This window comes from Chaetodon trifascialis, chromosome 17 (assembly GCF_039877785.1).
Source record: "Chaetodon trifascialis isolate fChaTrf1 chromosome 17, fChaTrf1.hap1, whole genome shotgun sequence".
Taxonomy (NCBI): domain Eukaryota; kingdom Metazoa; phylum Chordata; class Actinopteri; order Chaetodontiformes; family Chaetodontidae; genus Chaetodon; species Chaetodon trifascialis.
Window position 1 is genome coordinate 10,538,219 of NC_092072.1, and position 26,489 is coordinate 10,564,707.

General features: G+C 42.0%; 3 protein-coding genes and 2 non-coding genes across 6 annotated transcripts; all 5 read right to left on the bottom strand.

Moving 5' to 3' along the window:
• Window positions 1-281: 281 nt before the first annotated feature.
• Window positions 282-7,515, bottom strand: LOC139345518 (polyadenylate-binding protein 1A-like). The gene is made up of 14 exons (XM_070984148.1): window positions 6,770-7,515; window positions 4,885-5,078; window positions 4,243-4,358; window positions 3,772-3,911; window positions 3,545-3,639; window positions 3,315-3,452; window positions 2,863-2,958; window positions 2,363-2,729; window positions 2,142-2,252; window positions 1,851-1,996; window positions 1,634-1,718; window positions 1,255-1,385; window positions 972-1,071; window positions 282-683 (listed from the first exon to the last, which is right to left on the bottom strand). The coding sequence occupies exons 1-13, from the start codon at window positions 6,960-6,962 to the stop codon at window positions 979-981; spliced, it is 1,905 nt and encodes a 634-aa protein (XP_070840249.1). The 5' UTR covers window positions 6,963-7,515; the 3' UTR covers window positions 282-683; window positions 972-978.
• Window positions 3,075-3,209, bottom strand: LOC139346433 (small nucleolar RNA SNORA5). The gene has a single exon (XR_011603260.1). It is a non-coding gene; the product is annotated as a small nucleolar RNA SNORA5 (small nucleolar RNA).
• On the bottom strand, window positions 5,289-5,425 carry LOC139346432 (small nucleolar RNA SNORA5). Its single transcript, XR_011603259.1, has one exon. It is a non-coding gene; the product is annotated as a small nucleolar RNA SNORA5 (small nucleolar RNA).
• Window positions 7,516-9,073: 1,558 nt separating the features above from the next.
• On the bottom strand, window positions 9,074-19,614 carry LOC139345638 (14-3-3 protein beta/alpha-1-like). Of its 2 annotated transcripts, none has more exons than XM_070984384.1 (6): window positions 19,240-19,614; window positions 15,873-16,180; window positions 14,094-14,217; window positions 12,710-12,873; window positions 10,755-10,850; window positions 9,074-10,566 (listed from the first exon to the last, which is right to left on the bottom strand). In XM_070984384.1, exons 2-6 carry the CDS (start codon window positions 16,164-16,166, stop codon window positions 10,492-10,494), a joined length of 753 nt encoding a protein of 250 aa, XP_070840485.1. In that variant the 5' UTR covers window positions 16,167-16,180; window positions 19,240-19,614; the 3' UTR covers window positions 9,074-10,491. The 2 variants fall into 2 exon arrangements, with proteins under 2 accessions (XP_070840485.1, XP_070840486.1); XM_070984385.1 differs by lacking the exon at window positions 19,240-19,614 and adding an exon at window positions 18,489-18,619.
• Window positions 19,615-22,791: 3,177 nt separating this feature from the next.
• znf706 (zinc finger protein 706) lies at window positions 22,792-26,124 on the bottom strand. Its single transcript, XM_070984708.1, has 3 exons — window positions 26,021-26,124; window positions 24,343-24,488; window positions 22,792-23,686 (listed from the first exon to the last, which is right to left on the bottom strand). Exons 2-3 carry the CDS (start codon window positions 24,475-24,477, stop codon window positions 23,591-23,593), a joined length of 231 nt encoding a protein of 76 aa, XP_070840809.1. The 5' UTR covers window positions 24,478-24,488; window positions 26,021-26,124; the 3' UTR covers window positions 22,792-23,590.
• Window positions 26,125-26,489: the final 365 nt, after the last annotated feature.

The window sequence follows — 26,489 nt, forward strand, 5'->3', positions numbered from 1 at the left end:
TACTTGCATTTGATGGCTGAGAACTGAAGGCAGAAGTAGAACAGCCTAAGATGTGTTTCAGTGATTGTTAACATCGACATCATCATCTGTCCCAAAGCACAATTAAAACTTGAAACACAACTTCGCTGCATCGGTTTCATTTTGCATGCGATGAGTGTTTATTTTTGGCAACTTTACCACTGACACATTCAGGAAGTGTTACCGCAATCAGGTTGGTATGCGTGACAGGACCTCATTTATTCTGACTCTGATTTCACTAACAGCCAAAAGACACATACCAATTATTTCATAAGTTTTATTGGAGCAAGCAAAGGTCAAGGGAAATTTCACAATAACAGGCCTCTGCAGCCCGAACATTCAAACACTTAAAAGGGATTAAAATGGCAGAAAGGAATGCTTTCAATCTTACTTTCTCACAGAACTCTCCTCTAAAACCCCTCATAAAATGATCATTTTCTATTTTAGCTTTTTCTCTTTTTTTGTTGCATTTTTTCTTTTTAACTCCGCAAACCAGGCCTGGTGTTTCTCTTCATTACAGGCCCGAATGGAGACTCGTTTCCATTGTTGTTGTTTTTTTAATATATTATTTCACTTCTTTTTACTTTGTTTTATGTATTTTCAACTTTTTCACTGTTAAATTCTTTTCTCCGTCGGTGAAGCTAGTCTCTCAAGGGTCCCCACTCCTGTGAATACAAAACAAAAACACAGTCAGTGATATGAACTTTTAACCCCATTGCAGCACAACTTGCAAGTAATATTCAAATTCACATTCCACTTTCATTTGACCATCGACCAAAACAAGCACTTCTGCTTTGTAAAAACACGTCTGAAAATAAGGCGGCTTGAAAATGAGTATAAACGTACAAGCTTACACATGAGTTCAGTGTTTAAGCAGAAAGGTGATCATGAGGAGCTATAATCTCCTCACAACACTGCTCCTTGTTAAAGCAGCTATGGAAAACGAGTCGTACCTTGGATTCAGACACTTGGGACACCAGCCGAATTTGTCACAGTCTTCTGGGCGGCCTCCTTGGCCTGGTGGGCCTGAAGCACAGCCACCGCCTCATCCACCTAGACAGAAAATTGTTGCGCAAATACACATTATGGCAGGCTCAACTCGAAGTTCTCAAGTTCCTGTCTCTTCAAGAGAAGTATTCTCTGCACTTCCCCTTCCCTTTTAATATGAAGTTTGGTGAACTCTTCAGACAAACAGCTGGAGGGAAGTTGTCAATATTCATGAACTTCAGTACTGACCTTCGAGCGGAGAGACTCCGGGGACTCGAGCATGTGGAGCAGCTCTGAGTTGTCGATCTCCAGCAGCATGCCAGTGATCTTTCCTGCCAGGCTTGGGTGCATGTTCTGGATCAGTGGAAACAGACGCTCACCTAAAGGAGTAATAGACATGAAGGATTTAAGAAAGGATGGAATTAACATTCACCAAGGGCAAATTACTGAGACAATACCATGTAAATACCTGCATTATATACAATATATGGCAGACAAGGTATAGTAAGGGTTTGGTTTTCTTAGCTGGAGACAGACATGGTACATACTGGGTCCAATGAGGGGATTGAATGTTATGTGGACATGCTAACAGGTCATGAAGTCATGAAGGGCTCCTACTGACACTCACCCAGCATCTGCTTCTGCTCCTGTGGTGGAGCTGCAGCCAGCATGGAGGCAGTCAGAGGCTCCTGTCCTTGAACATGAACAGCAGGCTGAGGGAAAGCACGCAGGGAATGAAAAGTCAGACAGAAAATCAGGGATGCACATCCAAATAAAACTTTCTCTCATGTGGAGGGCAGAATGGGTGAGTATGTCTGACCTAACAAAGACATATAAATTCCTACCTGCTGCATGGTGACTTGTGGCTGAGCAGTCATGTGCTGCTGGGTGTTGCGGACTCCCGCTGCATACTTGTACTGAGGGACACCACGCACAGGAGCGGCTGCTGCGGCAGCGGCTGCACTGGCTGGTCGGGGCCCCATGGTCTGAGCTGCAGGAAGAAGAGTCATCAGGGAAACAGAAACATCCACACAAAGACACGACAAACAAGTAGCAGCCATACAAATGAATTGTGTTTATTGTGCGGTTAGACTATTTGATGTGAGTGTAGGTGATGTTGACTGTAGGTGACTGACCGACACGCTGGGTGGACATCATGCGGGGCACCTGGGAGGCAGGCCTCATGCCACCAAAGGTCTGAGGGCGTGGTGCTGAGGGACGCATGGCACCCGGCATGTTCTGGAAGTCTGTGAAAACACAAAAACGTAGTGGCTTCGTGTATAAACAACTGTTTTTATTTGCAAATTTTGTATATACAATGATGGAACAATCGCTAAAAAAGGAGCCAGATACTCACGCTGTGGCCGGACACCTTGGGTAGCCCAGCGTGGGCTCGGTCGGAGCTGAGCCATCTGCCCTGCAGCTGGGTAGTAAGCAGCGCGGTTTTGAGCCTGAGGTATGGCTGCCATGAAGTAGCCAGAGGGCGGTGCTGGCTGGTAGGGATTGATGACCGGGTTTGGAACTGCACGCACACTGGCCATGCGCTGCATGTACTGGTTGGTCAGGTGTGCTTGACGCTCCTCTTTGCGCTGTGCCAAGGCCACGTACAATGGCTTGGTTGCTACAATGCGTCCATTCATTTCTGTCACCGCTTTGGTGGCCTCCTCTGGGGACGAGAAGCAGACAAAACCGAAGCCTTTGCTGCGCCCGCCCTCCATCATCACCTGAGAGTGAGAAAGTCAAATGAAACTAATGAATTAATGTGGACACTGATAAAGAGTACTAGCGCTGGTAAATGAAGACCGTTTCGCAGCCATCAACTAATTACAGAAGATGAGTGAACCGCTGAGGTCCTACCTTGGCACTGGTTATGGTGCCAAAGGGTGAGAACTCCTTTCGCAGGCGTTCATCATCAATTCCATCATCAAGGTTTTTTACATACAAGTTGACACCCTGAAAAAAAAGACAAAAGTAGAGTTAACTTTGCCATTTTCTTTTGAATACATGTTATGGAGGAATGATCAAATGCCAATGGACAGAAAAATGTAACTTTGTTGCATATTTAATGTTTCTGTCTGTAGCACATATTTATCCCCAGAATCCATGGAGGAGAAACATGGGGCCCATGAGCTACAGTCACTGTTGCAGCCATTTTGGCCAGTACAGCCCACTGAGGAGGGAGCACTGAATTTGACAAAGCTGCAGTCTTTCAATAAGACTGACCAGATGATATAAGTGAAGAAGGTGACTGGAAGCTGTCAAACTATGATGCCTTATTTTGTGAATTTGTGCTTCAGGGAGAAATGGACCTGGTAGCGAGTCATGCGGTCTTGTTTCATTTGCTCAAATTTGCGCTTGAGCTCCGTCTGTCGCTCCACCTTCTTCTGGGCCCGGCCTACGTAGATCAGCTTGCCGTTCAACTCCTTCCCATTCATCTCATCCACCGCCTGTAAGCAAGCAACACAACTGAGTTGACTCAGGGGCTGGAAATGACGGACATTTCCATGCGGTTACCACAAATGGCTGGTACATCTTATACCTTCTGGGCGTCCTCGTGTCTCTCAAAGCTGACAAACCCGAAGCCTCGCGACTTTCCGCTGTCGTCAGTCATGACGCGGATACTCATGGCGTTTCCTAGGCAACAGAGAGATTACCTTCAGTGACTGAATTTTTTCCCATAATGTTTTACTGCAGAGGATCAAAGTGCTGTATATTTCTGTTATGTACAGGAGCAGACCCAGTTGTTTCTAAGACACCCTGACTGACCGTATTTATTGAAGAGTTCCCTCAGCTTCTCATCGTCCATGTCTTCACCAAAGTTTTTAACGTAGACATTTGTAAACTCCTTGGCTCGGGCCCCCAGCTCAGCCTCACGCTCTTTGCGAGATTTGAAGCGACCCACGAACCTGCATTTGAATAAACATTAACTTCATTACATGAATAATTTTAAAAAGGTTTTGCTCATCACAACTGTAAAGCCAATTGTGTATGTTTAGTAAACTGAACTACTCTGCATCTTCAAGCTTCCTCTAAGTATTATTAGACACTGCAGACTTCTGTTCAGCCATCGTTGCAAAGACACACTGACTGAAACAGCTGAAAGTGCTCAAGCATCATTGTGCAACCGTCACACTTCAGTCAGACCAGGTGCTGGTTAATTCAACAGAGCCTTTTTTTGCCACTTCACATGTTAGCGTGAACCAAAACAGTTTAAAACTACTTAAAACAGTCACTTACACTTTTCGGTCATTGAGCAGCATGCCATTCATTTTCTCAATGGCTCGTTCTGCTGCCTCCTGAGTCTCAAAATGCACAAAGCCATAGCCTTTTGAGCCATTCTCGTCACAAACCACCTTAGAGAAAGAGGACACGTGCTGCTTTTGAGCCAGACACATACACACACATGCAGTAACAGTATGTTTAACTTGAGCTCACACCAGAAACATTAGTCTTCTCTGACATTATATTGTAACTATGGTGATGGTCTTTGCATTGGGAGACAAACTAAGTTCAGACCTTTCTTCAACTGTGAGACTGAAGTCCATCGTCCATGAACAGAATTTGTTGCAGAGTTGTTCTGGGAAACAATTTACACTCCATATTTCTAATATTAATGGATGTACAAATTCATGCTTTGGTTCAAGGGCACAGGCAAACATAAACCAAACCCAATCCATTATTAATTTCATCTCTTGACAGTTCACATTATCATGTCTGCTGGGTGATTGATCTGGATGTTAGTGCAAACAACTCGAGGACATTTACAAAGCACACCCACGCAAATGTTGCCTGCACTCACTATACCAAAATAATGACAGATGATCATCCCGCTGCTTCAGGTTGGATACAAGAAGAGGGAGTCGGCCACTAGTCCGTTACCTTGCATGACAAGATGTTGCCAAAAGCAGAGAAGGTGTCGTATAGAGCCTTGTTGTCGATGGACTTGTCAAGATTCTTGATGAAGATGTTTCCCACACCACTTTTTCTCAGCGATGGATCACGCTGCGACCACATGATGCGCACAGGCCGCCCTTTGATCACATCAAAGTTCATGGTGTCCAGTGCACGCTCAGCTGAGGGAAGAGCACAGTAATAGGGGTTAGGTTATTTTGCATATCTAAATATGCTGGGGGGGGGGGGGGGGGGGGGTACTTAAGGCACACTGAATGATGAAGAGTTTTAACAGAAAAAAAGGTCCAAAGTCCATACTGTCAAGACAATAGCTCCTTAACTTCTGTTTTCTTTTGAAAACACTACATAACCAGGCATCACTTCTTTAACGTTTTTGTCTGTAGCACATATTTATCCCCAGAATCCATGAAGAAGAAATGTGGGGCCCATGAACTACAGAGTCACTGTTGCAGCCATTTTGGCCAGTGCAACCTACTATGGAGGGAGCACTGAATTTGACAAAGCTGCAGTCTTTCAATAAGCTTGACCAGACAAATATGACTGAAGGTACTAAGGTGATTGGAAGCGGCTGTCAAACTATGACACATTGATCTTCCCTGGGCCATTTCTCAAGAAAAAGATGGTCGCAGTCCATGCTGTGATGGTGGCTGAACATATTTCACATCCATTAGTCCTCAAGGTGCCGGCTTCCTTTTCTCACCTGCTCCAGAGCAGCTTGACTGTGGCTGCTGCTGCATTCATCTACTTCCCCTGTGTTAGTGTCTCAAACTGGGCACTACTGGTCACGAGGACTTCGGCACTAATGCATCAGCAATCTCAGGCAACTTGCCAACTCAGACCAGTACAAAATTCAGAAACATTACATGGAAAATGTCCAAAAATGACAATTTTGCAGAACCCAAGCTGACATATTCATAATAAATATATTTTCTGACATCAGAACCCCAAAATATTCAGCTCACATATAAGGAAAAGCAGCAAATACTCACATGCTGTGATGATGCTCCACCACACAATTCACTGACAAACTGTTTTGTAGTAAACCACCTTGCTTGACGGTAAGTATTCATTTCAAAGATTATTGCACAAATGTGATGGAATATTTCTATTTGTCAGGATATAAATTTAATTTTCTCAAGTTTTCTCAGAGTTTAGGAAAATGTGCCACTATGACATTATGTACTGATAACACATATAAAATCACAAACATCACAATAGAGGGTTTTATTAATGTGGCCCCACCCTAACATTGTCATATTTAGAGGCTACCAGAGTAAAAGCCTCAGAAATTATCTTCATTAAAAATACAGAAACACACCCAAGAGACAGACACAGATGCAGATCTGTGCTCTTATCAAAGGAACACAGAAAATACTTTGTGGAGAGGAACATTTGGCTCCAAGGGGACGCAAGGCTGACATTTTCTAACATTTTTAGGAATTGACATGCTGGGTTTTTTTTTCTTTGTTGATGAAGATGACTGTTAACATCCCAACAAAACTGACTGGAAGGCATACTGAAGAGGTTTAATAAAAGTGTGGAGTCAGCACTTTAGGCTGAACAGTTGGGGTGTTGTCCTGACAGAACAGAGATTAAAAAAAAAAAAGGCACTGAGCATTCAGCTGGCTAGCAGTCCTCTGCTACAGCACTGGGGGTGGGCAGGCCAGGGCGGACATGGTGCTTTTCTGCTACGCCACTGCTGGGAGGTTCAAGTGAGGCGACCCTACCGACAACATGTCGGCCGCAGTCACGTGTAGTACTAAGAGGCAAGCTTTCACTTGTCACCGACTGTCATGTTGAAACAGACATTCATTTTTACACATTTAAGCCGGCATTTTAACATTGTACCTACCGTCCGCTGGCTGTTGAAAGTTGACATAGGCGTATCCGAGGGAACGCCGGGTGATCATGTCCCTACAGACCCGGATAGACAGGATAGCTCCGGCTGGGCTGAATTTCTCGTACAGCATGGCCTCGGTCACATCTTGATGCAGATCCCCGACGTACAGGGAGGCCATGGGATAACTGGGAGCACTGGGGTTCATTTTCGTCGGCTCTGTAAGCTAGCGAAGTACTCGGACGAAGCTTGCTTTTCTAAACGGAAAAAGTTTTCGACGACAGGACGAATTCTTGGTTCTCCAACTGCTATTGGCGTCACGACAGTTCGATAACGTTAACTTAGACGTTAGCAACCGTTTGCCTGTCGGTTGCAGTGTTGGTATGTAAAATTTATAAGATGAATATGCTAAAATGGCACGCTGTCGACTTCTAATGGGGTTAAAACTGTCATTCAAATTTGACGTACAATGATAAAAGCAAATTTGACGTTAGTTGGCCTCGCTTCTGAACCAGTAACACGTCGACTGGCAATTTTGTCGCTCGACTTTACGTTAGGCAGCCCCTTCTTATACGTTACCGTCCAGTCCTCGAATGTCTACTCCAGCTTCACCGACTTGTTACAAAAAGAAAAAAATGATTTTTTGGTTTTTTTATGTTTTGAAATTTTTTTTGTATTTTTATTTTTTTATAGAATGTGTGCCGAGCGAGCTCAGGAGCACACGCGCACTCACACAGCACTAACAGCCGGGGTTGAGGGGGAGGACACGTTGGGAAGTTGTCGTTTATATACTTTGGGGCGCGTCACCGTAATGGACCAATCATCACCCAGTATTTGTGAAAAAAGTCAACAAAGGGGCGTTGACCACAACTGTACGCATGATGATGAAATCATGTAAAACTGTATTGTTAAAGGCTGAAATTGACTTACTGTATCGACCACAGTACTCTATTGTTAGTGGGGATGACTTGAATTCCTTCCGGATCGCAGTGGTTAGGACAGGCGGCCTGAGAGCAATACCCGTGACCACACAACCATCCCCACTGCTAAATGGCCTACAGTACAGGGAATGTCAGGGCCTGGTCATGGTTTAGGTATGACATTTTACTGAAAACGCACGCATCCCATACAAAAACCCTGATACTTAAAATGTACCCTTTACACAAAAGCCTGGTGTTCAGCCTTCATATGGGATATGCTGTGTGTAACTCTCAGAAGTTTTATCAGCTGCTCATTGACAATGAGACACAGAGCCACATTATTTACTCCAGATGATGTGTTTGTCTTTAAAGGCCATTGATCAAAATGAAAGCACTCACCAATATCAGTGAAAAGGGCTGATTGAAGACTGGCCCTGTTCATTTACTATTGCTTATAAATGTGACGTTAACAGCAGCGTGCTTATGATCTGAAGAGGAATAGATATTTATTCAAACGATCAAGAGATGTGGCACCTTGCTATCTCTCATGTAAGACAAACCCTGTTATTTTTGGTCAGATTTTGTGTTACCGGGGTTGGACACACCATTTCAGAGTTTGTGTGGAGAGAAGAGTTTAGTCAGTGAAGCTTAAAATGAGCAAATGACCATTTTCTGAGTGTTCATCTATACATGCAGCATATCATGTCCCTTCACAGCCATGAGCATCAGCAGAGGGCAGTGTTGTCAGTAACAAGCATGCTTCCATCTACACCAAGATGTCTGCAGCCTCTTTTCAAAGTGCCATTTAAATTATGATTTTTAATTCATCACAACCAACAAAGTATCATGTCAGCATCTCTGCTGCTAAAAGTCCATGTTTGCAGATAAGACCTGAATATTGCTAATATTTTGTATTCATATTGCAGTGATACATTGTGACTGACTCCCAAATTGTGCTCCAAGAGTGAGTTTTACCAGGACAGATTAGCAAGTCATGATGGTGCAAAGGGCCTTTTGGCTTCAATATATTGTAAATACATCAATATAGACAAACTGTTTAAATTTTTAAGGTTATAGATTAAAGGTGTCCCACATACCAGTCTACATTTGAGAGATCGTACAAAGCTGTAGCTTAAAGCCTGCCTGTTGTCTTCTTGGCTGTGTGTTCGAGGACATTCGCTAGCAGCCATTTAAATGTGACAGCCCTCACTCCTTTAGCTTTTAACATGGGTGCATTCTCGGAATCAGCGTGAGCAGCTGACACGACTCCCAGCTGGTAAATAATGGCAGACTGAGCTGATGAACCAGCCGCGTCCCAACACAGCTCCTCCGCATTAATATATTGTAAACATGTAATTCCAAGTCTACAAAGCGCAAACACACACTGAGCACAGCACACTTGATTTTAATGTTTTAATTCCACTTACATGAAAGCACATAACCAAACAACGTACTCAGAGTGTAACTTGCAAATTCTGAATCCTGCATCCCATCTTTAAAACCAAGATACTGTAATTAGAAGAAACTGGCACTACTTTGTAACTACTAAATGGTCATAACGCAGCTTTCTACCAAGGTACTTTAATAATCAGTTTATACTTTAGCATTGTTTTCATTTGCTGTTTCACAATTTTCTGTCAGGGAAGATAAATGTTACTGTAAACCACCCTTGTTGAAGCTAAATCCTAAGCAAAAATTGCCAGTTTCAAAGCACAGCTAACCCTCACACCATACTACTGAGAACCATATGCATTCCAGGAGTCAAACCAAGATTCAAAGGGAATAAAACACACAAAAAGAAAATACAAAACACCCGAATAGAAAAGAGTAGAAAGCCACATAAAAGCACATGGCAAAAGTATCCTCTGCACTGCTGAAAGATAAAATATCAAAAGTTACAGTATCGAGCCATTTTGTCAAGTTGTTCACTTTATCATAGGCTGTCTATACCTTGTCATGTGTTAAGGAAAATTGCAGAAAATTATAGTCTACACATTTCACTGAGAGTGAAAAAATGTCAGTAAAATGGAATGTAACCCTCTCAACAAAACTATCAACCAAAGTTTAACTACAGTTTTCGCAAAGTGGCCATTCATACAGAAAACCTTTCCTACACCCGAATGCACATAGAACCCACTGAGCCATGACACATGTATCATCCATAAAAACACTACCTGCTACACTGGACACTGACAGGGCGGGATGGATACATGCAATGTGGAGAAAGATCTTTACCGAGGTAAATTCTGCTATCTATATGATCACCGCTATTGTCAGATGAGACCTAAAATTTAATGAATCCAGACCGCTGTGACCATTTTTACAGTTTACGTGCTTCAAAGGAGTTTTGTAGACCCAAGTGTCACAAAGATTGTAAATGTTGAGTTCAAGTAAAAACAGACATTATCAAAATTACAGTTAGAGGTTTTTTGTTTGTGTTTTCCTGCAACAGCAGCAGTTTGCTACAGTGAATAAGGTTAAAGAGCATGGGGCTGATTCGGCTCTAAAGGAGGGATATCGATGACCAAACCGAAAGGAAAAAAAAAAATAAAATAAACATCCACTGGTTCACACAATGAGTAATGTTGAAAAAAAAAAATCTTTTCCATTCTTTTCTCTGTGGAGGTGCTCATACGATTAACACACACACTTCAATGTATCTGCACACACATACTGTACTTTACACATTGTGAGTGGAGTGTAAACATACATATCTGTGCATGTATGTGCAAACACAACCACACACACAACTTAGGCTGGTGAGAGGTAAAAAATGTGTGTTTTTGTTTTTTCGTTTTTTTTCCCTTTTTCTGACGTTCACTGCTTCTCAGCTGTCTGCTCCGTCTCCTCTCCGTCACCATCGCCATCAGCCTGGTGGTCTGACATCCACAGCTGCAACGAAGCAAGCGATACTAGGATTAGCGCGCGCCAAGAAACACGTGAAAACCCTTTGCATGTCAAATATTTAGTTAAGTCAGATGAGTCGTGTTAAACTCAACATAACCAGCAGATATAAGGGACAGCAGAAAGTGGGAGTGTAAGACACAGCTGACATGCAGGGAGATGAAGACGAGACTCACTGTCAGATTGTCACGGAGCAGCTGCATGATCAAGGTGCTGTCTTTGTAGGATTCACTGTTGAGGGAATCCAGCATGGAAATGGCATCGTCAAAGGCCTGGAGGAGACAGAGACGGCCATCAATGCTTCCAAAAGCAGTGTGCAAGCAAATGTAAATTCACCAACGTGAGATGGACTTAAATAAATTCTGGCAGGGCATAAATAAAACGATAGTTATCTGAACAAAACACAACAACGAGAAGCCATTGATAGGGTTCAGGTTAAAAAGGGACCTTTGTTCTCTCTGTGATACAGTTTCTACGGTGAAAATTACAAGATGATAACAATCGTCGTATACAGAATTAGCTGAACGTAGCAGACAACGTAATGTATTTTTGTCCGACAGCTAAGGGCTCTCTCAAGGATTACCAAGTATGATGACGGCAGTAAACATATCCGCTTCTTTTCATGGCTATGATGACATTACCGATCCATCTATGTGTGTGTGTCTGTACACATGCACTTAATAAAGCTGAACTTGTCAGTAGTAAGTCCTTATATAAGAGTTAGGTGTTAAGGTGAAACAAAAACAGAAAGAACATGAAGATGTCGTCAAAAGAATGTCAGTTACAGTTTGTAGGAGCACTGTGGTTTCCTTGATCAAAAACCTCTCAACACTTGATTCAGTGAACTGTAACTGAAACTCAGAGGTTCGTCCGACAGCTTCTATACTCATTGGAGACCACTACTTAAATATCTAGAGGAGCTACCAGCTCTGGAAGTTTCTTTGTAAAAACTCGCTGCATGTCTATACATAAACTGCCCATCTGTGCCAGCGGCAAATAGCTACCCCCCAAGAGCTATCCTTCCTAAGACACTCCAGCACAACAAATCTGTTTTGATGACTGAGGAGCAAGCAGCCATTGATTTCTACCTTGTATTGATCAGCACTAGCATTTTATTTTTATATTTTAATTTAATCATTACTGTGTAGGTATATTTGTATTTTGGTAAACATTTATAGATTTTTTTTTTCTCACTGAGTGTGTGTGATATACTTTAATCATATTAAACTTCTATGGGTTTTGGGAGGGGGAAGGGTGGATGGGGAAGGGTGGATGGGGAGGGAGGGTGGGGGGGTGTTTAAGTTCACTGAATGTTTAAAAAAAAAAGAAATTATATTCACTGTATGTATTTTATGACTGTGTCTGGCATTTTACAAATAAATTTATTAAAAAAAGAACTATAACTGAAAAGACTACACATTAAAGAGGTGAAAGACAAATCCACAGCACGTTGTGTGCTCACACTAAATAGCACACTAAATAGCTTTAATAGTGGCCCGGTGGAACAAGTGGTAACACTGTCGCCTCACAGCTAGAAGGTCCCGGTTCGAATCCCGCTGTGGGCGCTGGTGGCGTGTCTTCCACCATGCCTTCAGTGCCTGCTCAAGGAAAAAGGGGCCTTTCTGTGTGGAGTTTGCATGTTCTCCCCGTGTTCACCTGGGGTATCCTCCATAAAAATACCCCCACTGAAAACATGCAAGAAGATCACCACCTGACCAATGGTGACGAAAGAGATTGGGTCCCCAGGCGATGGTCGGATGGCAGCCCACCGCTCCTGGTCTGCCGTGGGGGAAGGCGACCAGGATCAGGCGAAACATATTTGAATGAATGCTGAACTACTCCTTTAAGTCCAAGGACATTTACAATTGTGAGCTGGGGTTAATGTTAGTAACACCTTTACTTCCCCCGCATCATTCATCTTGTATACACTCCCTGACTGGATGGGTGCAGTGACTGGAGCAGGGGTCTTTGTCATTAAGCCCAGAGTGTACACCTCCACTTTAAACTCATTTGTTACAGACCACCGGACGCACATCAACAAGTCATCTTCTTGAGGACAAAAAAAATTAAGAGAAAACAAGTGGAATCAAACAGAAACAGACATAGACACGAATGTGAGGACGGTTTTTACCTTCTTGGCCAGTTTGCAGGCAGCCTCAGGTGAGTTGACTATCTCATAGTAGAAGACAGAGAAGTTAAGGGCGAGGCCTAGGCGGATGGGATGTGTGGCCTCCATTTCTTCTGAGCTGATCTTAAAAGCCTCCTGGTAGGCTTCTTCTGATTTTTCGACAGCACCTATGCATAAGAAGACAGACCAATCAGGAAGCAGATATTTAAAATGTGAAGGTCTGTTAGCATTATTTTGTAACTGCCCTGGATAGGAGCACACTCCACTGTGCACAATCTGTTAGGCACCATGTTGCATGGTACCACTTTCTGGCCATCACGAGCACCCTTGCCAATATTTACACATATTAAGGGAGGCAAAAATAGAAAATTAACAGCTTGCATATGATTGAACTCCTCATAAAAAAAAGAAAGAAAAACAGCATAACAATTTGCCTAAAATCCAACTGCTTATTTTTTCCAACCAACTGTTTACAACCCAATCTTATTTAGTACTATCATAAGAAAAAAAACAAACAGCAAAATCCTCCCAACTGGCCAGTATTTCAGTGTAAAGAAAACAGGATTTAATTAACATGACAATTGTCCTCGAAATCAATTAAGTATCAGGTGTCATACATACATTTGTTAGAACGGCACCTTTAAGATAATACATTTTATAATGCTAACATCTCGTGAGCATGTGCAGTACTTATGTGTTTATTATTAAACAGCCAAAAGCTAGAATGGAAAACTATGGATCACAAACTTTCCAAGCAAAAGGTGACAAACCAGCCCAAGGGGGGGGGGGGGTTATAATGCACTAATTTCTATGGGATTGCCAATATACTGTAAGACACTGTATGAGCCACAGCAGGACTGGAAACTGAAGAGAAAAGGGGAGCTTGGCCAGTTCAGCTTGCCACAGCCACCAAAGAAACTCTAAAACTGCCTCCCAGCAAACCAGTAACAGCCAACACCCTGGTGCTGCTCCCGTTGCCATGACAACCCAGCAGCAGCCCTCGCCTGCATTTCAGTTGACGATTGTAGGTCAAGGACAGGGATGGTGTCAGTCTTCCGGCCACAAACAACACCTGAAACAAGCCTCGTCTGATCTTACAGGACTTTTAAGGCCCATTGATTGGCACATATTCATCCCATCCTCCAACAGAGGTGTGACAATTGCCATAGAAACAAAGGGTTTGATCACACAGCAGTGCCTGTTTTTATCAGTAGGTGGCACCATTAAAAAAAATTTTGTAATGTATTTAAAATGTCTTGCATACTGCTCATGAGCCCTGAGCATAATCTCTTTGATATATATATATATCCTCCTGATTTCCCCAAGTGATAGTATAAACATGAAGAAAATGACTGGAACTGGACATAAAGATATCTGTTGTACTCACGAGTTCTTTCATCGCCACAGGCCACCTCAGCCAGGTAGCGGTGGTAGTCTCCCTTCATCTTCAGGTAGAAGACTTTGCTGTCAGCAGGTTTGGCATGGGGAATCAGATGGTTGTCGAGCAGCTCCTGCAAGCAAAAGCGTGCCATGTTAGTGTTTGAAATGTGTGCAGCTCAACGTGCAACTCTACAAGCAGTCACAAGCCAGTTCATGAGATAACACAATGCTGATAACAGTATATGTAGAGGTATATTTAAGGGTGCAAGGGTCATCATATACCATTGCTCTGATAGGGTACCACAGACTACACTGGTGAACATCCAGGGCTTGGACACTGAGATCGTGAGGGATTACAAATACCTGGGTGTTCACCTCAAAGACAAACTGGACTGGACAAACAGCACAGATGTCCTGCACAGGAAGGGCCAAAATCATCTTTTGAAGTATGTAGGACACTGTTAGAAATATTTTACAACTCTGTGGTGGCATCTGCAATTTGTATGCAGTGGTCTGCTGGGGCTGTGGAAGCTCTGAGGGACAGGACAAGAATTAAACTGGTCAGGAGAGGTGGCTCTGTCTCTGAGGTGGGTGAGAGAAGGCTGTTAGCCAAAGTGACATCAATCGTGGACCCTAAGCAGCACCTTCAGCAGCGGACTGCTGCATCCACTCTGTAAGAAATAACGCTACCGCAGGTCCTTCATTTCAGCTGCGATCAGACTGTTCCACTCTAGCATTGTTCAATGTATCACCGTGTTCACATACTTAGTGTTTTGCTATGTGACTTTTATGTTTCATCATCTTGCCATTACATTCATGTGATATCTTGTGCAACTGTACATATTTTCTTCAATACGACATATCTGTTTTGTATCAAGTCTATGCAAAAACATGTTCTTTTCATATACTCTGGTTAATATCTTTTTATCTAATGTACAATAGTGAAAAACACTGTACTTAAACCATGTACAATTTTCCTTTTTTTCCCCAGTAGCAATATTATTTTTCTATGTTCTCCCCTGGTACTATTGCTGCTGCTTGTAACACCCTAATTTCCCCTACGGGTGATTAATGAAGTGGTATCTTATCTTATACAACTGTCAGCTCTACACACATGAGCAAAACGTCTCTGAAGCTTGTGTCTGTGGCATTAAATAAGGGGGAATGAAGTGTAGATAAACTTTGATCAGGGAGCATATTTGAAAAGGAAAAAGAAAAAAAGCAGAAATTTACTCAAGAGTTGTCCTTTCAAATTCATAGCTTTGAGTTTTCAAATGGCAGTGACTGTGGAAATACAGTATCCAAATACTAATGTCCATCTGTATGATATTCAAACATCGGCTTGGCCAGGGAGGCTTCATTTGCTTAAAGCTAAGCTTGTCTGCAGGGTAGGATGATTTCAAACATGAAGCTTTAGCTCATCTCAGTCATATTCTGAATACTCCAGCACAAGCAAGACAACACTATCACAACTACTATATTGTATGTGTATTTATAAATGTATAGATTACTTTTTTAATGATTACTGAGGGCTGTCAGAACAGCCACGTGTTTAACACATTTGATTTGTAGTGTTAAATCATCTTTCCACAATTTCCAAAAACCCATGCACCACCATCCTCGTGTCTGTTAGTTCCTGCTGCTAGCTGAAGGTTTACACCATGCCCTGGAGATCCCAATTGTATTCACACAGGCAATCCAGCAATCTTGATCAAAGCATTTACTCTCTTCCCGTCCTTCCACCTATCCAGCAACACTGCCCCTCTCCACCATCTCTGCTGCTTACCAGTACTTCATTGCAGATGTCTTTCAGCTCCTTCTCAATCTTGCCCTTGTACTCCTTGGCCAAACTTGACTTCCCTTCGTCGTCAGACTTTTGCTCCATGCTGGACACCACCCTCCAGGAGGACCTCCTAGCCCCCACCACATTCTTGTATGCAACAGAGAGCAGGTTGCGCTCCTCATTGGAGAGCTCTTTGTTGCTCTGTGTAACAGCCTTCATGGCTGCAGCCATGTCATCATAGCGCTCAGCCTGCTCAGCCAGTTTGGCTCTCTGTACCCGATCCTCCTGGTCTGCCATGGTTCCTGTGTGGGCTGAGGAAGGAAGCACAGAGAAGAGGGATCCGGGAAGGCCAAAACAAAGGGGACAGGAGACAGATTAGGAAGAAAGAGGAGAGTGTTGGGGGAGGGCAGGACCAAAGAGAGAAAGAGGGAGACAACATGGTGGGGAAAGGGGGAGGGAAAAGATCATTTAACTTGAATGAAGGAGAACTACATTGCATGTAAGTGTTGCCCTTGCTACGCAACCTCCTGCCTAACCGGATTTCTCAGAGAAACCTGGTTTCTGGTATGTATGTTAACCTACGTTTGAACATACAAAAAAGAGCAACTAGTCAGCAGGGAGAATTAAAAAGGAGTAAATACTTCCCAAAATAGCTGGGAAATATTACCTGGACAAAAAAGTCAGTCAGTCAGTATCACTTGGATCACATTTTCCATTATCCTAAGATCTTATCAGTGTGTCAGTCTCTCACAACATGTGCTTCAGTAGTAAGTGTGTCTTGGGTGTGTGCACACCAGTGTGTGTCTTTTTGGATTTCAACCAGCTGGGCTCATCTGCACTCAGAGACTGGTGCAGACTTGATTTATACTTGTGACTAAATTCACTTGGCATCCCAAGTTATTAAATGAAAAACCAGCATAAAGTTAGGTGTTGGGCCACCATGTGCTACCAGAGCATCCTCAAGATGTCTGGGCATTGATTCTACAAGTCTCCCATGGGTGTAAAATTGGGTTGAGGTCTGGTGAGTGTGAAGGCCACAGAATATGATTCACATCATTTTCATACTCAAACCATTCAGTGACCCCTCACGCACTATGGATGGGAGTATTGTCATCCTGGAGGAGACCACTCCCATCAGGATAGAAATGTTTCATCATCGGATAAAGGTGATCACTCTCACAGTAATCCTTCCCTCTAAGCATAACAGATCCACTGGATCCCCTCACTGTAGAGGTCAAGCATTCAGGCCTGTTCTTTTGGTTCAGATGTCCAGAATACGCTGAGGGATGACTCATCTGACCATATCACTTTTTCCATGTTTCTCTGGACCAGTGTCTTTGGTTTTTCCACCACTGAACTCTCAAACGTGCATTCATCTTTGTAATGAGGGCTTCATGCACCACAACCCTACTATAATATCCCTCTCTATGTAATTGTTGATGGGCGGTTCTTGCTGACAGCATGGTCACATCCTGAAGTGTCATCTGAGGAAGAGCCAGTCTTATGTTTTTCTGTATAAATCGCACTAATACACGAGCATCACGGTCATCAAATGTGTGCTGTTCACCACACAATCAGGCCCTGTTTACTGATGTCTTTCCCATAGATCTAAATGTAGATGTCATTTTAGTCACTGTTCCTACTGAAACTGCAGTTCCTACAAGCTCCATGACATGGAGGATGATTGAATGTTAATTGTTTAATTGTACCATGCAGTGCAACTGTGTGGAAGCATCTGCATTTGTTATATTTCTCCACTCATTTATTCAGATTTTACCTTTAATCGTCACCTGTGTGCAGTGGTTTTACTTAAGTAAAGTGTGGTTGTAGTATGGCCACAATACTGAAAACAGAAAACAGTTAGGGTAACTGCAATTCCTTTTCATTATCCATGTTATTCTTTTAGGTTGCTTTACATACAAAATTAACTGATTTATTTTGATGAAATGTAAATGTAAAATGTAACCTAAAATGTTGTAAAATAGACATCACAATTTCCAGGTGACCAAGGTGTCTTATTCAAGATAAAAACTGTAACTAATGATCATTTTTACTATCAATTAATCTGTAGATTACTTTGTATCTGTCTATAAAGTATCAACAAATACAGAAATAAGGTCCAGCACAATTTCCCAGAGCACAAACTGCCTCTTCAAATCACGTTTGTCAATCACATGTCAAATCAGTCCAAACCCCCCAAATATTCTGTCAACTATCACATGACAAAGAAAATTAGCAAATCCTCACATTACTGAAGCTGAAACAAGCGAATAATGGTATTAATTTCTTATCAGAATAGTTGTGAATTAATTTTCTTTTAATCAGGTAATCACCTAATCATTTCAGCTCTGTTACACAACAAAAAAAATCGAACTATTGGCTCAACATGGAGGTTAAAGACAGCACAGAAAGTATAATATAATTAAAAGACGGCCTTTGGTCAGTATTGGTCTTGTTCTGACCAGACCTCTGCTTACACCCAATTCACTGGCTATTTTTCCTGAAGCAGGCTACTTCCTAGCTAGAAGACTTTACAATTCGCTTATTTCTTCTCAGGATAACTGCGGGGCTGTTGCAGTGTGCGAAGAGCAACAAGCTAATTTTCAAATTGCTGCTTACCGGCTGCCTTGGTCAAACGTAGAAGTAAGGTTACCCACCCTTGAGAGCAGCTTTTCAAAAAATCACACGATTAGTCAGTGAGATTTGCCAGCACTTAGACACCTGCGCCCTTCTGAGGAATGTCGGCCACCCAGTTTCACGTCACACACACGCACACGCGCACACACACACCTGCCCAGCGAGCCCCTACTGTGTGCGACGAGGGTACAAATCGTCAAAAAAAAGATAAAAAAAAAAAACCTTCCTATACAATTTGCATTCATTACTTTCATTGTTTAACGAGGAGAAAACGTGTAATAACGCTGCGGGTGGCTAGGTAAGATAGCGTCAGTAATGGTGTCACCAAATCGGTTAAACTCGAGTGAAAGGAGCCTAGTTTAGTTCAGTCCAGAGTGAACGCCCTTTTTCGTTTCCCGGAAAACAAACCAGAGCTGCTGGTTATATGAGCATTAAGCATTATTTTTGGGTCGTTTCATTCACACAAGCTAATCTGCTACACCAGAAAGATGCCTTCTGCACACGACGAGTAAAACAAATAGATGGGTTAAAGTGCCATAGCGCTTCCCATTCAATAAGCGCCGAACAATGACTGAGCAGCGGCGCATCACTGGTTTCCTCTTACAGTCCTAGTAGCGCTAGCAACGACTCATGTGAGATTGAAACGGTCCCCAAAGCGTACAGCCAGAGCAAATCTTACGGTTTTCCGTCGAAAACACCGCAGATCATCGGTAGTAAATACATGTGAACTTACCTGTGAGGGTCGTTAGACGATGTTGTTCCTGATTCCCGGCTGCACAGCTGATGATCTCTCCCGCTCATCCACGGGGTTTCCCTCCAATCAAAGACACAGCAGCAGGGTCGCACAGGGACGATGACGTCAGACTCAGGTTGCTAGGGCAACCACATTTTTCAGGCAGTTTTTAAAGCCACGTAAACTCAGTCAATCGTACAAGTTAAAAGATGTATGAAGAGTCCCCATTGTATAAATTACAGACAAACTAATGTAATTCTTACATTCATTCTAAGAAAACAATGCATAAAGAACACTGTATGTATCCGTCTCAATTTAGTTCAGTGTCCTTTTTATTCTCTGCTTCTAAAATCCTTTCACCGTAAATCTAAAGTTGTGTGAACGTAAAGCAAACTCACCCTCACAAGCGTTTGTCCAAGAAAGTCAGCAAAGACACATGGGAGATGTAGTTGATGAATGCTGTCTTCTGAATGACGAGAAAGAGTTCAAATTTTACTGCTAAACATAGTAGCAGACACAGATGTCTCCTAAAATGAGGACAGAAAACGGCATCCCGTGTCACCGTTTCGGAAAGATATTATTATAAGTTGTTTATTTGCTAGGGTTAAGGGAACGGAATCTAACCCGGAAGTAAGGCGGGACTGGTTCCAAATGATCTACCCCCTCCTTATTTCTCTACCATTACAAGTGAAAAATTAACAAGTGGAAAAAAAAGTCCATTCTTGATTATACACACAGTAATATGCACGTCTATTTACATAGTAAATTCATCATACTGACATAACATTTTATTGATAATAACAATAAGCATTTGTATGGAACTCATGTTAAATGACGTTTTGACCTATGGTAAAGGTCCACAGTGGTGAACATACTGAGCCCTTTAATAGATGACATAATTTTTAACCCTTAACTTACCTATCTTTAAACTGTCTCTGAATTCTTGCTCAGCTAAAGAGATGATATACAGCTGCCTAAGCAGGCCTTTCAGTAATACACTACACTCACATACTCTACACAGTATCTGCCCAGGCTAAAGTACATTGGCTCACCCCACTGGTTTGATAGGCAGTTTCTTCAGATGCTAAGCATCTAAGCACTGGTTCAATGCTATAGCCCCCTCAGTAATCCAGACACCACCCCTGTATATCTAGTTCTACTAGTCTTGCAAACAGCCACTAAATTGTCCCTCTGGCATCACAGTGAATTACGTCCCTTCCTGTCTTACATAATAATTAAAATATGGTCTAAATATGAAGTTAAATATAAGAGTGCAGGCAAGTCTTTGGGTCATCAGAAAAGCAACCCCTTAACTGTCTTTCTTCAAAGGACATGAATCATGTGTGGAAAAGTTAGTGCTATAGCAAATGCTAATTAGAGGCAAGTAAGACTATGGGAACTAGATAAACAGTGTTGCTCATTAGCAAAGGGGGGGGGGGGGGGGACTTGTTTCTAAAACACTTCTTACACTTTCCAGCTGAGGTAGATGCAGCATATATGTGGATCACACTCCCAGAAAGTGCTCTCCTAATGAAAAAAAATCAATAAAATTAAAATACAGTTTCTGGATAGTCCACTTAGTGTCTTCCTCAGACACTTCCAGATATATGATGAGCAATTCCTGCAATAACATGCTGTAGAAAATTGCTCAATAATCAGGTTTCAACAGGGTGTGCCTTGGTCCACTGACTGTTGGGTGGGGTTTTGAGTTGTTCTGAAGCAGGCCAGTAGCTTGCAAAGGATTTACATACCAACTTTGTAACACAAATTAATTTCGGGCTCAGACAGAAATTATAATGGGTATGTTAGCAGCTATGGTTGAGATCCCTGAGTTGTGTTCCTGAGAAGAAAAATGCATATAAAAAGTTATTCATAATTTGGTCTCACTGAACTGTGGATGTTTTAAGACAAAAAGGCCAACTTCTTTATCACCAGTACAATGAGAGCAGTCTCTGGTTTGCAGTTGTTTTCATCTACATGCCTAGAAATAGATGATCTATAGCTGGTGGGGATCTAATTAATTTCTTCACCTAATTAAGACAACTAATTCATTTTGTGCAAGTGCTCCCCTTTTTCCTGTCAGTTTGAATCCAAACACACAGAGCATAACACACAAAGGAGATCTAGCAGATGTGTGTGTATGAATGACCATGCGTTGTGGGGTTTTTGTTTGTTTGTTTGTTTGTTTGTTTGTTTGTTTTTTCATTCACAAGTTTACAGATGGGAAGGAAGGAGGTGGACTATGTGTGAGGAGATGGAGGAACAATGTGGGCTATGACTCATTTAGTGGAGTTGCTCAAACCATTCACCAAAAAACAGGCAGTATGGGACTGGCTGTGTTTTTTGTTTTTTTTTTCTTCTTCTGAATACCCAGAATGAAGGGCAAAATTTAATTTATTCTCTGGCTCGGTGATGACAAAAGGGACTAATTTTGTGACCTTCACTACAGACTATGAATACAAGGCAAGCTTGTAATGGTAATATATGCCCTGCTGTGGACATCTCTCATCTGTGTGGTGAGACAACACATCTTTTTAGTCACTGAGTCTGAGCTGAGCTGATGCATGTCATGGCTGGAGAAAAGGCCCACAGGAAATGAGTGCTTTACGTGATGAAAAAGAGTCAAAGACATCATTTTCAAGTGGTTGAGTGACTAATGGGTTCAGGCAGGATTCATTGTTTTTGTTAATTAAACAGTCATAGTGCTGCAGTTTCAGTCATTTCCTGTTTGGCTGACACAATGCTTTTATGACAGTTGGTATCAGATTCTACATCACGCTTTTGACACTGTTTTGTTTCATTACAATTTGAATATCCGTTTCAGATTTGGCACTGGTGCTCTTGCTGTTTGCGCCCAAGTCCTACTTTCCATGTGCCATCTTTTTCCCTTTCAATTTATTGCAGGCATGCATGAAAAATACAAATTCACATCTTGAAGTAGTTATCTGCAAGATTTTACTGTTGAGTTTTTTAACATGTTCATATCTGTTCAGAAGTGACTGTGACTTGCATATTTTAAAATTCAACCCTGAGAGAAACCCAAAAGAACAAGGATCTATAATGTAAAATTGCTGCTAATGTATAATGCATCATTTCCTATACATCAAAACCTCAAAATACAGCAAATATACAAGCCCAGTGAAGGAGTGCTTACTATTAACATGGCCTCCTGGGATGATGGCCTCATCAGTTACACTGAGTCTGCCTTTCAGCCAGATATGAAGGCTTTTGAGTGGCAACATAATTAATTATTGAACATTTACAAGCAACATCTGATGCCATGTGAAGAATTCACATTTAAATGTATAACACTGAGATGTCAGTAACTGTGAACAAACTTACAAAAGCTTGAAATCTATGGTGAATTTTAGTCCACTAAGCATGTACGCGTACAGTAACTATAACTCCCATCAGGCCATATAGGGAGGATTCTTTCTAATGTTGTCGACTTAAAGACACCATGTGCAATTTCATCATGTGTCCTACAAAACACTGTATCAGAAATGTTGGCAGTTCATGGGAGGAAGCACTTTGAACAAAAAAAAGCACAAATACAACAAAGTAATATTTAATAAAATGCTATAATACATAATTGGAGCATACATTCATTTTCCAAGCGTACAAATGTTATCGACAAGCCCCTGTAAAATTTCAATAATCGACAATTCATAAAGTAGCTTTGAAATGTCAAGCAAAAATTTCACATTCTTGTGACCCAACATGAAGATATGATTAGCTCAGTGACAGAGTGCAGAAGAAGATGGCAGACAGCGCTGTGTGAAGATTCCATATTTAACAACTGATGTGAGAAAAAAAATGTCACACACTTAATTCAACACTCAAAGCACTAATAAAAGAGATGAGGTCACATTTGTTATTGCCTTGACATCAGCAAACTTAAAATTAGAATTCTCCCAACCAAGCCAAATCCATGCTTTATTTATGTTTATGTGTATGCATTTAGCTGATGGATATAAAGATTTAATTAGACAATAATCCATCAAAGCTTCTGATAAAGAGGTATAAGAGCTAGCAGCAAGAAATATTCCCATGTGCACAACACCTCAGGGCAGTTCTGAGAAACTGTGTGAATCAAGGCAGAAATCGCTTGGATTGATCCTGGATTGTACAGGTCTTCAGTGGCCCTGAAATCGAAACCAACATTTGCCCCGTGTGTAATTAAACACAAGCGAAAACAGGACTGGATGGGAGGAAACACTGGTCAAAGGCAACCTGGCCTGTTAAAGCTGAAATGAAGATTAACTGCTTCATGTGGTTACATCAAATCATCCATTGCTGTCAGACTGAGACAAGTGCAGAATTGGTGCAGGGCCTTGAAGAACTTGACCGCTTATGCTTCCACTCCCTCTAACTCAGGGGGCAGAGGGGATTTCGGGTGCTTGCTCTCAAAGTGCTGCTTGAAGGTTTTTGGGTCAGGCATCTGGGACTGTGGGAATGGACAATACATCCAACATACATTATAATGTAGGGAAACAGCACAAGCCTTGTATTTGGTTGACTTCTCATCTGATTTTATATAAATCTTAGAAGAAGGGACCAAAAGTGTGTAAAACATAAAACAAATGCGCTAACTAGCTAATAGTTTTTGACATATACTCACCTGGAAACAGTACAAAGACGATATATTTAATGTTTTACCTCATCGACTTCATTGATTTTTGTAAATATCTGCTTATTCTGAATTTGATGCAGCAACATGTTTCAAACAAGTTTGGACAGGAGCAACTAAAGACTGGGAGAGAATGCTCCAAAAACACCTGTTTGGAACATTCCACAGGTAAATGATTGGGTATGAAAGGGGCATCCTGGAAAGGCTCAGTCATTCCCAAAGGATGGAGCGAGGTTCACCACTTAGTGAACACATGACTGTATAAAGGATATCACTACATGTGCTCCGGAGCACTTCATAAAGCTGTTTTTGGCAAACACATTTCATTTGCAAATGACTGAATTCTGTTTTTATTTACATTTTACAATGCCTCCCAACTTTTTTGTAACTGCCGTTGCAGAAAATGAAAGCCTTTTCCCATTCTGAGTCAGGTTTGGGCTTGTGGGTTGTCAGGGTTGATACTTCATACTCACCCTACACACAAGGCAGGTGAACACGAGCGCCGCCTTGGCTGCCGTCTTCTGATCATGACCCTTGGCCTTCTTTATCTCAGCCTGTTTCTTGGCATTTTTCTGCTGAGACTGAATCTTCTGGTGGCCACGTGCCATTCTGGCAAAGCCTAAAGAGGAGGAAGCAAGGACAAAGGACTTAATGTTTACTGATACTCACCAGTGTTGTGCACATACTTAACTTTTTATTATTGTTGATGCCCTTCTACCATAAACAGGTTAGTAAAAGGAGTTAGTGGATATAAACACATGGTAAAGAGCAAGCAAAAAACCAACAGCTGCCAGTCAGCCAGGGTCAGCCAAAGCAAACAAGATAAAGTTTAACCTCAACTGAAACGCAGATGCCATAGGGCCATAAAATCCTGACATGCTTACAAGAGAGTAGGAGTAATTAAATTCATGAAAGACATTCAGGACAGCAGAAATTAAACATTAGAAATGCTTCATTTAGTGATTGAGCTGATTCCAGGAAGCAAGTTTACTGAGATAACGGGATAATTCTGCTGAGTAAAACCTGCAGGCACTTTCAAGCTACCACATGGACTGTTGTCAATAAACAAATGACCGTTTTAATCAGCAAAGATAAGAAAACTGTTTCTTGGAACAGGACCAGGTCTGGCAGGTTGTGCTACAGACTCAATCGTAATTGGCATTTCTCCGGGTGTGGTGTCAGGAAGCGAAACCAGTTCTCAGTTGCCCTCCCAACAACTTACATATGGATTGTAACTGTGTGATCTGGTAAACTAGTTTCTCCAGTCCCACACATATTTCATGGAGGGCACTTTCTTCAAGATCCTTCCTTGGCCAAGGTTTGTGTGGCTACATTAACCCATTAAAGGGCTCTTACGCAACAATTAGCTATGTACCAAAAGATTTTGACATAATATTAGGTAATAATGCACCACCCAACTTAAGGCCCCTAACAGTTTATAAGCTTTTGTGGTGCATAATCTCTAATTACCACACTCTGATTGAGAGGGCAAAGGTCTGGGGACTTCGGCAGTCACCCGCTTTGCCCTGGTGCTAACCCTGCGTTGCTTTTGTGGCAACCTCTATAAATAGTGTGCCATTAGTTGGCAGTGTATTCAGTGTTAAATATACATACGGTTAATGAAAATCTCGTATGCCCTATGTCATAACACAGCATGTGTTGGTTATCTGATTTACAAAGTAGTTTCATTCCTTCTTAGAGCTTAGGGAATAACATGCTATTAGGTTATGTTAGTCATTAGATATCGGGACAATGGGAAAACAGACGAATTGGCAAATTAACAGTTAGCTACTGCTTCTATCTGAGATGTCATATCCTCTCCGTTTACTGCTCGGACAAGTCTTCCTGTTAGGTTCATTAAGACAGAACAGTTCAGTGACCACCGCACATGTGGCTAATTGTCATCGAGGTCACATCAGCTTGTTTTTCCCCAGCACTAATCCCGTTTTTAGCCGGAGCTGAGCTGCAGGTGACACTCAGCTGGAACGTGGGTTAGCCTACATGCTAGCTCCAGCCCATTCTGGCTATTTCGTTAGCTAGCAGGCTAACCGTATGAGGGATATTTCCTTCAGTCTGTGGGTAACATTAGCGAAGAAAAGTACCAGTGATATGTTACAGCTTATAAAACCTTAAAATGACAGCATTTCTTACCTCTTAAACACAAGAATAGGTGTCGTTCACTGGTCGCACTCACTCAAGTGTGACAGCTGCTCAGCTCCCAGACAGCTGAAGACCAATGCTGCATTCATATACAATCGTAAAATTTCATTTTCAGGAAAGTAGTTTCATGGGTTTAAAACGTGTACCTATGCTTTAATTTCTAGTGATTATTCGAGGTAGAGGTAATGTAATCAAACACATTCTCAAACATTTCCTTTCCAACTGGAGGGAGAGAAACTAACCGCCCCATGGAATTAAGCATCGAAGCTCACCGGCATGTTCCCATTTTTACGATTATACGAGGAGTCCCTGAATGCACTCGAATGGCAGATTGTAGTCACCATGGTGCAAATACATGACATTGCTCGTGTTGCCCCCACGTGGTAGAGTTTTGCTAGTGCACATCTACATAAACTAGGGAATCAAGACATTCAGAAACAGATCACGAGGAATGACAACA